Consider the following 13,107-nt stretch of genomic DNA (forward strand, 5'->3'; position numbering starts at 1 on the left):
CACAACCCCGGTATTTATTCAGTACAGTGACTAAATTAACAAAATAAAGCATCAGCAGGTGCTAATATGCCCCAAGAGTATAGCTGCAATGAGTTCATGAATTTCTTTACTTCTAAGATTGATACCATCAGAGATAAAATTGTAACTATGCAGCCGTCAACTACAGTTTCACATCAGATAATGAGCTTTAGATCCCTAAGGAAAAATTACACTCTTTCTCTATTATAGGAGAAGAAGACTTGTACAAACTTGTTAAATCATCTAAACCAGCAACATGTATGTTAGACCCTATTCCATCTAAACTATTAAAAGATCTGCTTCCAGAAGTCATAGATCCTATTTTGAACATTATTAATTCATCATTGTCATTAGGATATGTTCCCAAAACCTTTAAACTGGCTGTAGTTAAACCTCTCATTAGAAACCACATCTTGATCCCAAAGACTTAGTAAAATACAGACCAATCTCTAATCTCCCTTTTCTGTCAAGATACTAGAAAAGGTAGTATCCTCACAACTGTATTCCTTTTTAGAAAAAATGGTGTCTGTGAGGATTTCAATCAGGTTTTAGACCGTACCATAGTACTGAGACTGCTCTCATTAGAGTTACTAATGACCTGCTTCTATCATCTGATCGTGGTTTTATCTCAAGTTATTAGTGCTATTAGATCTTAGCGCGGCATTCGATACTATCGATCACAACATTCTCTTGGATAGACTAGAAAACTATGTTGGCATTAGAGGAAGCGCCTTAGCATGGTTTACATCATATCTATCTGACCGCTATCAGTTTGTGGCATTAAATGAGGAGGTATCATATCGATCAAAAAGTGAAATATGGAGTTCCTCAAGGCTCAGTGCTAGGACCGTTACTTTTCAACCTTTACATGTTACCTCTGGGAGATATTATCAGGAGTCATGGTGTTAGCTTTCACTGCTATGCTGATGATACTCAGCTCTATATTTCAAGCGCAGCCTGGTGATACACACCAAATTGAGAATCTAACAGAATGCATAGTCGATATAAAAGCTGGATGATGAGTAACTTCTAATGTTAAATTCTGAAAAAACAGAGGTGCTAATAATTGGACCTAAAACCCCACATATAATAATCTAGAACACAGCCTATCACTTGATGGCTGCTCTGTTAATTCTTCATCATCAGTTAGGAACCTAGGTGTGCTGTTTGACCGCAATCTTTCCTTTGAAAATCATGTTTCTAGCATCTGTAAAACTGCGTTTTTCCATCTTAAAAATATATCTAAATTACGACCTATGCTTTCAACCTCTAATGCAGAAATATTAATTCATGCGTTTATGACCTCAAGGTTAGATTATTGCAATGCTTTATTGGGTGGTTGTTCTGCCACGCTTAATAAACAAACTTCAGCTAGTCCAAGCGCAGCAGCCAGAGTCCTTACTAGAACTAGGAAGTATGATCACATTAGCCCAGTTCTGTCAACACTGCACTGGCTCCCTATCAAACATCGAATAGATTTTAAAATCCTATTAATTACCTATAAAGCCCTGAATGGTTTAGCTCCTCAATACTTGAGCGAGCTCTTATCACATTATAGTCCTGCACGTCCGCTGCGTTCTCAAAACTCTGGCCATTTGATAATACCTAGAATATCAAAATCAACTGCGAGCGGCAGATCATTTTCCTATCTAGCACCTAAACTCTGGAACAATCTCCCTAACTCTGTTCAGGGAAGCAGACACACTCTGCCAGTTTAAATCTAGATTAAAGACACATCTTTTAACTTAGCCTACACATAACACACCAACACACCTTTTATTATTCAAATCCGTTAAAGGATTTTTAGGCTGCATTACTTAGATTTGCTGGAACCGGGAACACTACTCCTAAAATACGATGTACTTGTGACATCGTAAAAAGAATAGCATCTACGCTAATATTAGTCCTGTTTCTTTCTCAATCTGTTTTCACAGTTTGTATCCAGACTAGATGGTGGATCAGCACCCAGAGATTATGTTCATCAGAGACCAGAAAACCTAGATGCGCCCGTCAACAGATCACCAGATCCTGATGCACACACACACACGCACACACTAAGTCATTTACACTATCTGACACAGCTGCGTTTAAAATTGAACTGGAGGTTAAGTGCTGGGCGTCCGGTCAGAGGAGAACTGACCCCAACTGAGTCTGGTTTCTCCCAAGGTTTTTTTTTCTCCATTCTATATGCATGGGGTTTTGTTTCCTTGCCGCTGTCGCCTCTGGCTTGCTTGGTTGGGGACACTTAACTTCTAGTGACTATCGTTGAATTGACTACAGAGACCGTCTCTGCATTTAATAAGAAATTGGTCACTCTCGTCACTATACATCCCTGTCATTATACTGTACAGTGCTTTGATGCAACCTGTGTTGTTAAAAGCGCTATATAAATAAAAATGATTGATTGATTGATTGAAGTAATCTTGCTTATCCCAGACTTAACAGCTGCTTGTGAAAGAGGAGGATTTCACCTTTCCAAATGGGTAAGCAACAGTAGATTAGTGCTATCCTGCATTCCAGAAACTGATCGAACCAAATAAGTAAGAAACTTAGACGTGGACAAAGACAAGCTTCCATTAGAGCGAGCACTGGGAGTATACTGGTGTATGGAAGGTGATAATTTTACATACTGAATACTGTCCACTGTAAGTTCCATTTATGACCCTCTTGGGTTTCTTACTACTTTAACTTTTCCTGCTAAGCTGCTGTTACAAGAACTTTGCAGAATAAATATTAGCTGGGATAAAGAGATACCAAAGAGCTTAAATGATAAGTGGATTAAGTGGAAAGATGACCTTGAACAAACCACCAATTTCCAAGTAAGCACATGTGTCAAAACCCAAACACTTTGGCTTTGGCTTTCTCAAGCCCAACTTTACCACTTTGCTGACGCAAATGAACAAGGGTATGGAACTGTGAGTTATTTGAGGCTTGTCAATGAGCAAAATGCAGTTCATGTTACCTTTCTGATGGGGAAATCCAGAGTAGCCCCTCTGAAGAAGATAACAATTCCCAGATTAGAGCTTGCTGCAGCAGTTCTGGCTACAAAGGTGGACAGAGTAAGCTAAATTGCAATTGAACTTGGAAACTTAATTTTTTTGGACAGACAGTGAATCTGTGTTGAAATACATAGCCAATGAGTACACAAGGTTTCACACCTATGTTGCAAACAGAGTCTCCTTGATTAGAGAAGCAGAGTTATCACAATGGGAATTTGTAGACACAAAAACTAATGATGATGCTGATGATGTCTCCAGAGGTCAGAGTGCAGAAAAGTTCAGAAAGTCACTCTCTGTCTGAAAATGATCCAGAGGTAAAGAAAAGACCAACTGTGAATGTAATTGTTCAAGATGAAGATGGAGATGTGCCCCCTCGGAAGGACAATGAAGGTTTAAAGGTCTGGGGGTGGCCTACTGGAGCATGGCCTGCTGGGAGCACATAGTCTTTAGACCTTACCTTTTGTTTGTTGGCAGTCCAACCTTGAAACCAAGTTTTGTAACACCTTTGGCCAAGTTTGTTTTACTTTTTTTATTTTTTTTGTAATCAAGTCTAAATGTCAAGAAATGCACATTGAAGTTGGTTTCCTTGGACTTACAAAAGCTCAGTAAGCATCTAAATCCTCAGCAGACCCAAGAGGTGACTAATTTGACAAATTGATTAAGGATAGTCACCACAGCAACTTTGAGCCTCGTCAATACGCTATGAGAATGAGATGCCTACACTACCGGACTTGCAAGTCCCTGCCTAGTTTGTACAACTGCAAGGCTAAGGCAAGAGAATAGAGGAGCCTGAGTGGCTCGGTAAGTCCAATAAAAAAAAAAAAAAGATAAATGTAAGGGGAGTGGACCATTTCGCAGCGTTACAAACCTCCTGGATGGAGACCCCTTAAAAAGCCTTGGACTCCTAGCAGAGAAAGACCAGAGGACTCATAAGTAGTATTGATGGTATCTAGAATAACTACTGGCCAGGCTTCCAGCAGGGAGGAGGACTAAAGGGCTGCTGTTGTGCTGTGACTGTGTAAGGGTCCCTCTTTTCCTGCAGAACGGAATCCAGAGGCCCTGGTCGAAGGTCAATGCGTGTTCGGTCTTTCCTTTGCGTCTCCTCAAAAAATCACTAATATTTATTCATCTTTTGGGTTTCCAATTATAGTACTGACCTTATACATAATTTTATCTGACTCCAATCTTTCGTGATTTTAGTTATATTTATTTAAATGTAACTGCTGATCCCTCTAGTTGTGATTAAATTTGGATCATTAATTATCTATAATATTTCCTAGTTTCGACTTATCGTTCGTTAGGAGTCTGGGTTGCTTAGAGACCTTGTTTGGTCAGAACAGACTCACGACACATCTGGGCTAGTCCAGGTCTTAGTCGGAGACTACCCCGTAGATCGCTTACCTTAATGCAGCCATCTCCTCGATAGACTCAAAAAGAGTAATTTTTTTATGCGTTCCCTAAGTAATAGCATGCTAAGCCAGTTTGGTGGCCAGAAGTCAAGATCTCAAAATCGTGCCCCCAGCTCCATCCACTCACACTAGCACACCAACAATGCAGAAAACCTCAGAAGTCACTAACCTACTAGAAAAGTTATTTCAGACAATGTTATAAGTTAACCAAGATTGACGTTTATTTTGCCAGACAAGAATAGGTACCAAATTGGTATAATTCATAGACATTTGCACAACTGATCAGAAGTACAAAAATAACATAAAAACAAAATAAAACAAACTTAAAAGGTCATTATACCTGGTCTTTAAAAAGTACATAGTGTGGTGTATGAGGACAGACATCACACTACGGGCCGATCTGACTACAGAATCACTCCTTGTTGTGTTTTGTCACTTTCCATATATACTCAGACCAGACAAAGAGATCCAAATGTAGTTATAAAGACCTTTTGGTGTTTAGGTTCCTGTGCTCCAGTGTCACACCTGGCTGGAACACGTTCAGAGACCCAAAAGGAGGACACACCTCCTTCTCAACAGAACACAGTTCTACCAAGTTTTTAATCTTCTCCATAATATAAGTGATTACTTTGAAATTGAGACCAATTTACCAATCTTTTGAGACCTTTCAAATAAGACCAAACATGAAGCAACAGTAGATTAGTGCTATCACAAGACACATGTTACATAATGCCTTATTCCTAATGAACTTTAAACCAAGTCCTTTGGGCAGAAGGAGGGAAGCAGGAAGAGCAAAGGTGATGAGGTTGTCATAAACACAACAGGGACGGAGTGGTGTTGTTTACTCTCTTTTGAAGTCCTTTTGTTATTTGTATATCCCTTCTCAGATTTGTCTTATTGCATTTACAGGTTTTGATTCACCTCCTTACAATCTAATAGCTGGTGCAATCGAAATCCTGATTGGAAATCCTCACAGATACAGATAAGAATCAATATAGTTGTAGAGATACTACCTTTTCTAGTATCTTTGACAGAAAGGGAGATTAGAGACTAGTCTGTAATTTACAGTCTTTAGGGTCAAGATGTGGTTTCTTAATGAGAGGTTTAACTACAAACCAGTTTAAAGGTTTTGGGGACATATCCTAATGACAATGAGGAAGTAATAATGGTCAGAATAGGATCTATGACTTCTGGAAGCTAATCTACAAACACACAAACCTCTCCAGTAGATCAGCCCTGCTTATCTTCTACGGGTGACCAGTCTTGGGCCTCAGGACTAATTAAACTATATGAAACATTGTAGGTCACATGAAAATACCAACATGGCAGAAACAGCAAGCTTTTTATTGGTTGTACAGAACTAATCTATTCTTAAAGTTAACTACATTGACTCAAATCAAATCTAAAAGTACAAATATTTTGGTTTGAACATCTGGTGTATCAAAAAATGACATTTGACAAAGTTTGCAATATTGTTCTTAAAATGTTCAGTGTTTTTTTAATTGTTGAATTTACTAAAATTAGCAGAATTCATCAAAATGTATTATTAAAATAATAAGATGTCTCGATATTATGTTCACCACAATACACCAATATATTATTTATTTCTAAACACCTTTATGAAGAAATGTAATTATTTGTGTACCTGATAATTATGGAAGGAATCTAAGATCTACTAACAATGTCACAGTTATGAAACAGTACTGCACATGTAAAGCAAGTTTCAGCAAACATCTCAACTCTAGTGGTTTTATATTTGAATTATATATCATTATATTTAATACATTTTTGCTTTTGTGGTTGTGTCCAATAATAATAATAGTAATAATAATAATAATAATAATAATAATAATAATTGTTATGGTACCTGGCATCAGGGCTTTTGTGTATTTTGAATGTATGTGTTCAGGGATTGGCTGTTCTTCGAGGGACGTGATTGGGCAAATCCTGATGGGCACATGGCGACCTCACTTCGGCGTTTGCGGCTATGGCGTGAAGAGCTCCGGATTCCACGCAGCCAACAGATCATCCACATCCCTCGTCATTATTGTTTGTGTCGGTTTCAGTTAACAACAAAAAGATTAATGTTTAAGTAACCACTCTGGAGCATAGGAGAGATCTGGCCTTTATTTTTGATATCATTTTTTGTGATGTGTTTTTGCCTAGGAAGTTAAGGAAGATGATTTGTATTTTCTTTTCCTTATCCTTAGGTAATTTATATATTTTATTTTATTAAACTCTTTTGGTTTATTATTTTGGCCTTAGGTCTCTCTGAAGTCAATGCTCCTTCTATATATTAATTTTACTTGTTAACCAATAAATAACTTAAAATTCTTATGTTCGTTTGTTCATCTGTTGACTGTGGCTGGAATCAAACATCTTATTTGCGTCTCACTTTTTAAAATGGGCAGTAACATAACAAAATAATAATAATAATAATAATAATAATAATAATAATTAAGAAAGAAATTATGATGTTTCTTCATTGGCTTTAATTCTAATAGCAGATAGATAAATAAATAAACCAATAAATATATACATACATTAATAACTGGCTCCTGTTAGAGTTGGATGTTAAAGGGTTAAACACAGAAACTCCTCCTCTTAAAACACTTACCAGGAAGAGAATGACTTGTTATTCGTTCTTTCTGTCATTCTGACTTTATTTTCTGTGATAAAAACAAAGAAGAATCAGCCATCAGAGGACAACTATAAAAGACTCTGAGAAGCACTTTTGGGTTTGTTTCTCAACAGAGAAGATTGTTGTTTCTTGATTCGTGTGGTTATTAATTTTTGAAACAGACGATCAGAAAGTGAAAGTAAAATTTCGATTTTAGCTCAAACTGTGAAAATGGCTTCCTTTCTGTAGAAGAGCTTTCTTGTCCTGTGTGCTGTGAAATCTTCAAGACTCCTGTTCTTTTATCATGTAGTCACAGTGTCTGTAAAGAGTGTCTTCAACAGTTCTGGAGAACCAAGAAAACTCAGGAGTGTCCTGTCTGCAGGAGAAGATCCTCAAACTCTACTCCACCAATTAATCTGGTGTTAAAAAACTTGTGTGAGTCGTTCCTGAAGGAGAGAAATGAGAGTCGTTCATCAGGATCTGAGGAGATCTGCAGTTTACACAGAGAGAAACTCAAACTCTTCTGTCTGGAGGACAAACAGCCTGCGTGTTTAGTGTGTAGAGATTCACTAAAGCATGTCAACCACACATTCAGACCAATCAGTGAAGTTGTTCCTTCATATAAGGTTGGTATTTTCTCTCATTTTGCTCAACTTCATGTGACATGTAGTCTTCTGTGGAAAAGGTATTTGCTCCCATAATGATTTCTTCAGCTTTTTATGTTTACTAATTAGTGTAGTTACTGGATAAGACCTTTTAAAGTTTACTATTTTCAGTTTAATATTACTGTATTCTCTTCACTTCACTGTAATCTGGTGTTTTATATATATTTTGTTCAATTCTAGGAGGATCTCAATACAGCACTGAAGTCCTTAAAGGAGAAACTTAGAAAGAGAGAAGACATAAAAGAAGAGTTTGAGAAAACAGTTCAACACATCAAGGTGAAGAAACTGAATCAAGAGTCATTTTCAGCAAAGCTGTAGGATCACTATATATATTATTTTTTTTGTAAAAGACAAGCTTCAGTCTGCTCGTGGATCTGTTATATGTCTGGTGTCTGAGTTTCTCTCGGATCTGAATGATGTGATGTTGATGTGATGTTGATGGAGATGATTGAAGTGAATGTGATTTGATTTCAGTCTCAAGCTGAGCACACAGAGAGTCAGATTAAACAGCAGTTTGAGAAACTTCATCAGTTTCTCAGAGATGAAGAAGAAGCTACAATCACTGCACTGAGAGAGGAAGAGGAGCAGAAGAAGCAGGTGATGAAGAAGAAGCTGGAGGAGATCAACAGACACATCTCAGCTCTTTCACACACAATCAAAGACACGGAGGAGATGATGAAAACCAATGACATCTGCTTTCTAAAGGTCTGATTTCAGATCATCCATTGATTGATTGATTGATTGATTGATTGAGTTCTTGATGATCAATGGTGTGTTTGTTCTGCAGGAGTTTCCGGTCACGATGGAAAGGTGAGTGATCTGCTGGTGTCTCTGGTCTCTCTGCTTCTGAAACCAAAGCCACTGCAGTTCTGATCCTGAATGTTCTTCCAGAGTCCAGATCTCATCACAGCCGGATCCACAGACGCCTTCTGGAGCTTTGATTCATGTTCCACGATACTTGGGCAACCTGGCCTTCAGAGTCTGGAAGAAGATGCAGGACATTGTCCAAAACAGTGAGTCTGGAGAAGATCTGTGCTCTTACACATACACTGGAGATGATGCATGAGGGAATATTTACAGATTTCAGCATTATGTGTGAATAACCAGATGAGCTACTACACCAAAATACACCGAAAATAAGAGAAGAACAACTTTGCTCCACGTTATGTTTACAGTTAGAGTCATACAGCAGATATCTGTGGAAACCTGTTTCTGCCAAAAACTAAAAAAAGGTTATTGCATTTTTTCCCTTACAATTATGACGTTTTTCTCAGAATTTTGAGATATAAAATCCAATTTTGAGAAAAAAAAAAACATCTATATGTTCTTAGAATTGCGAGTTTATATATATTATATTATATATTATATTCCTAAATAAAAAGATAATTGTGAGATAAAAAGTAGCAATAACCTTTTTATTTTTCCATAGATATCATTTAAGTTTGATTTTTTGATCTAAAATATTTACTGAAACAACACTGAGAGTAAAGCTGCATGATTCTGGATAAACTGAGAATCACAATTAGTTTAGTCTCAAATACAAACACAAAATCATTCATGACAGAATATTAATTGCTGCAATCTTTTGATCTATTTAACAGCGTTTTGAAAGTATTCTTAAACATTTTAATATCTAATAATTAATAAATACACACACACACACATATATATATATATATGTAAACATACACACATGTATTGTAGCCATAATAAAAATTATGCAAATATGACAATATTGAAGTGTTGTGAAAGTTCTTTGCTGCATTTGTATTTTTTTCATCTTTTAGAATGTTTTCTTGTAATTATATATGCTTTTATTATGCATTTTTTAACTGATGCTGTGATTAAGACGTCATAACTGAGTCAGTGTAGCAAGAAATTACAAATAAATGGGAATTAAAACATGAATATAATGACTTGAATAGGTTTGCTGCATCAGATGGGTTGCTTTAAACAAATGCTACATTTTTAAACCTAGAACATTTATCCTCAGCTGCTGGAGAAACACTAATCAATAAAAAACATTATTTGAAGCAGCAGTTACTTTTTAATTTTAAGGTGATTTTCTCTATTTTGATCGCCACTATAGACATCAGTGTTTATATCCAAACTATATAAAGATGTATCACAGTATTTCTGTGATAATACGAATGATTGTAAGACATAAATAATATTTTGTGGTTTCTTTCTAAACCTGGTAACTGCTGTCTCTGTGTCAGCCGTCAAACAGATTTTAAGCTTCCAGTGTCATTTTTTTCAAAGGTTTAATAGACACAGAAGAATCAATATTTTAATTATTGTTAGTTGAATCAAAGGCTCAGGTCGTTCTTGGTTTCAACAGACATTTATTTGGACACGAGTCTGTATTATGTCTTGTACATTATAGTCTTGTATACCTTTTATATCCCGACAATGCCGTCAGAACTACGTAAAAACAATACATAAAACTTATATTAACCCTCTAAAAGTGGAGCTTAAACATAATAATAAACCAAAAAATACATACAAAAGGATTAAATATACGGCAAAGCAATTAACAAGATAAACACACACCTCACTGATCTCTCTCACTCAAGAGGAATAAACTGATGATTACAGTTTCTTAAACAAGCAAACAAAAAAAATTATATCTTCTTAACTTTCTTGCTATAAATAATATAAAAGAATTGACATATACTAAACAAAATATACTTATTACTACTACTTCTGAACGTTTTAACTATTTATTAGTCTTTCAACTATAAAGTGTATATTATGAATTTAAATAATTAAACAATTATTAACATTGAAGCTCTGACTGATAGGAAAATGTATTACAGACGTGGACAAAATTGTTGGTACCCTTTGGTCAATGAAAGAAAAACTCACAATGGTCACAGAAATAACTTTAATCTGACAAAAGTAATAATAAATAAAATTCTATAAATGTTAACCAATGAAAGTCAGACATTGTTTTTCAACCATGCTTCAACAGAATTATTAAAAAAAAATAAACTCATGAAACAGACCTGGACAAAAATGATGGTACCCCTAACTTAATATTTTGTTGCGCAACCTTTTGAGGCAATCACTGCAATCAAACGCTTCCTGTAACTGTCAATGAGACTTCTGCACCTCTCAGCAGGTATTTTGGCCCACTCCTCATGAGCAAACTGCTCCAGTTGTGTCCGGTTTGAAGGTGCCTTTCCAGACTGCATGTTTCAGCTCCTTCCAAAGATGCTCAATAGGATTGAGGTCAGGGCTCATAGAAGGCCACTTTACAATAGTCCAATTTTTTCCTCTTAGCCATTCTTGGGTGTTTTTAGCGGTGTGTTTTGGGTCATTGTCCTGTTGCAAGACCCATGACCTGCGACTGAGACCAAGCTTTCTGACACTGGCTAGTACATTTCTCTCTAGAATTCCTTGATAGTCTTGAGATTTCATTGTACCCTGCACAGATTCAAGACACCCTGTGCCAGACGCAGCAAAGCAGCCCCAGAACATAACAGAGCCTCCTCCATGTTTCACAGTAGGGACAGTGTTCTTTTCTTGATATGCTTCATTTTTTCGTGTGAACATACAGCTGATGTGCCTTGGCAAAACTTCGATTTTTGTCTCATCTGTCCACAGGACATTCTCCCAGAAGCTTTGTGGCTTGTCAACATGTAGTTTGGCATATTCCAGTCTTGCTTTTTATGATTCGTTTTCAACAATGGTGTCCTCCTTGGTCGTCTCCCATGTAGTCCACTTTGGCTCAAACAACAGCCGGATGGTGCGATCTGACACTGATGTTCCTTGAGCATGAAGTTCACCTTGAATCTCTTTAGAAGTCTTTCTAGGCTCTTTTGTTACCATTCGGATTATCCGTCTCTTAGATTTGTCATCAATTTTCCTCCTGCGGCCACGTCCAGGAGGTTGGCTACAGATCCCATGGATCTTAAACTTCTGAATAATATGTGCAACTGTAGTCACAGGAACATCTAGTTGCTTGGAGATGGTCTTATAGCCTTTACCTTTAACATGCTTGTCTATAATTTTCTTTCTGATCTCTTGAGACAACTCTTTCCTTTGCTTCCTCTGGTCCATGTCGCAGTGTGGTACACACCATATCACCAAACAACACAGTGATTACCTGGAGCCATATATATAGGCCCAATGGCTGATTACAAGGTTGTAGACACCTGTGATGCTAATTAGTGGACACACCTTGAATTAACATGTCCCTTTGGTCACATTATTTTCAGTGTTTTCTAGGGGTACCATCATTTTTGTCCATGCCTGTTTCGTGAGTTTATTTTTTTAAATAATTCTGTTGAAGCATGGTTGAAAAACAATGTCTGACTTTCATTGGTTAACATTTATAGAATTTTTATTTATTATTACTTTTGTCAGATAACAGTTATTTCTGTGACCATTGTGACTTTTTCTTTCATTGACCAAAGGGTACCAACAATTTTGTCCACGTCTGTATGTTTGATGAATAGAACGAGTGTCATAATTCATAATAATCTGTGTACAGTTCACTCTTGATCATTATATGAACATCAGAATAAAATCAGCTGTTGATTGTGTCTCATCAGCTCCTGTGATTCTGGATCCAAACACTTCTCATCCCCGTCTTCTTCTGTCTGATGATCTGACCAGAGTGATAAGCAGCGAGAACTATCAACCTCTTCCTGATAATCCAGAGAGATTTGACTCTTATTGGTGTGTTCTGGGTTCAGAGGGTTTTAACTCAGGAACACACTGCTGGGATGTGGAGGTTAAAGAGAGTCGATGCTGGAGTCTTGGAGTAACTACAGAATCAAACCAAAGAAAGGGAAGGGTTTTCTTTAACACTGATGTCTGGAGTGTACAGAGAAGATATCCTGATCGGTGTGGTTTTCGTGTTAAACAGGGTCTTGATCGTGTGAGAGTGTGTCTGGACTATGACAGAGGAACAGTGTCATTCTCTGATCCTGTAACTAACACACATCTACACACATTCACTACCACCTTCACTCACACACTCTTTCCTTTCTTCAGTACTGATTTCTCTCTGAAGATCTTACCTGTCAGTAATCAGTGAACACACCTGAAGATCTGGATCAACCTGCTTTTAACTTTTACACTCATCATGAGACTAATATTTAATTCTTATCACAGTTTCATTTGTTCGACATGAGACTACGTGAATAATTGTGAATAGTTTTCAGTGTAGAATTCAATGAAATAGAAATACTATAACAATGTGATTCAATCTGAAATCTCTTTAAAAAGTTTGTCTCAGTTTCAGAATTAGAGGAATAATTTATCTTTATTACATTAAAAACAGTGATTATATGATTTATTGTACTCACTTTTAATGTAAACACACATGAATTATATTATTCTATTGTTTTTGATTTTCTGTTCAGTTTCTGTTTAGTACATCAAGC

General features: G+C 36.7%; 1 protein-coding gene across 1 annotated transcript; it reads left to right on the forward strand.

Annotated features, from left to right (window-relative positions):
• Window positions 1–3,253: 3,253 nt before the first annotated feature.
• On the forward strand, window positions 3,254–13,015 carry LOC122333042 (E3 ubiquitin-protein ligase TRIM35-like). The gene is made up of 9 exons (XM_043230544.1): window positions 3,254–3,407; window positions 6,336–6,481; window positions 6,593–6,612; window positions 7,264–7,672; window positions 7,892–7,987; window positions 8,186–8,416; window positions 8,499–8,521; window positions 8,603–8,724; window positions 12,271–13,015. The coding sequence occupies exons 1-9, from the start codon at window positions 3,254–3,256 to the stop codon at window positions 12,756–12,758; spliced, it is 1,689 nt and encodes a 562-aa protein (XP_043086479.1). The 3' UTR covers window positions 12,759–13,015.
• The last annotated feature ends 92 nt before the right edge of the window (window positions 13,016–13,107 follow it).

The sequence above is a fragment of the Puntigrus tetrazona genome, unplaced genomic scaffold, assembly GCF_018831695.1.
Source record: "Puntigrus tetrazona isolate hp1 unplaced genomic scaffold, ASM1883169v1 S000000174, whole genome shotgun sequence".
NCBI lineage: Eukaryota > Metazoa > Chordata > Actinopteri > Cypriniformes > Cyprinidae > Puntigrus > Puntigrus tetrazona.

Excerpts from the sequence above, each read along its gene's own strand:
- LOC122333042 (XM_043230544.1), top strand. The coding sequence starts at position 3,254 with ATGATGCTGATGATGTCTCCAGAGGTCAGAGTGCAGAAAAGTTCAGAA. Across the intron at positions 3,408-6,335 it reads CCCTCGGAAGGACAATGAAG|GGATTGGCTGTTCTTCGAGG; the intron begins GTTTAAAGGTCT and ends GTATGTGTTCAG. Across the intron at positions 8,522-8,602 it reads TTTCCGGTCACGATGGAAAG|AGTCCAGATCTCATCACAGC; the intron begins GTGAGTGATCTG and ends ATGTTCTTCCAG.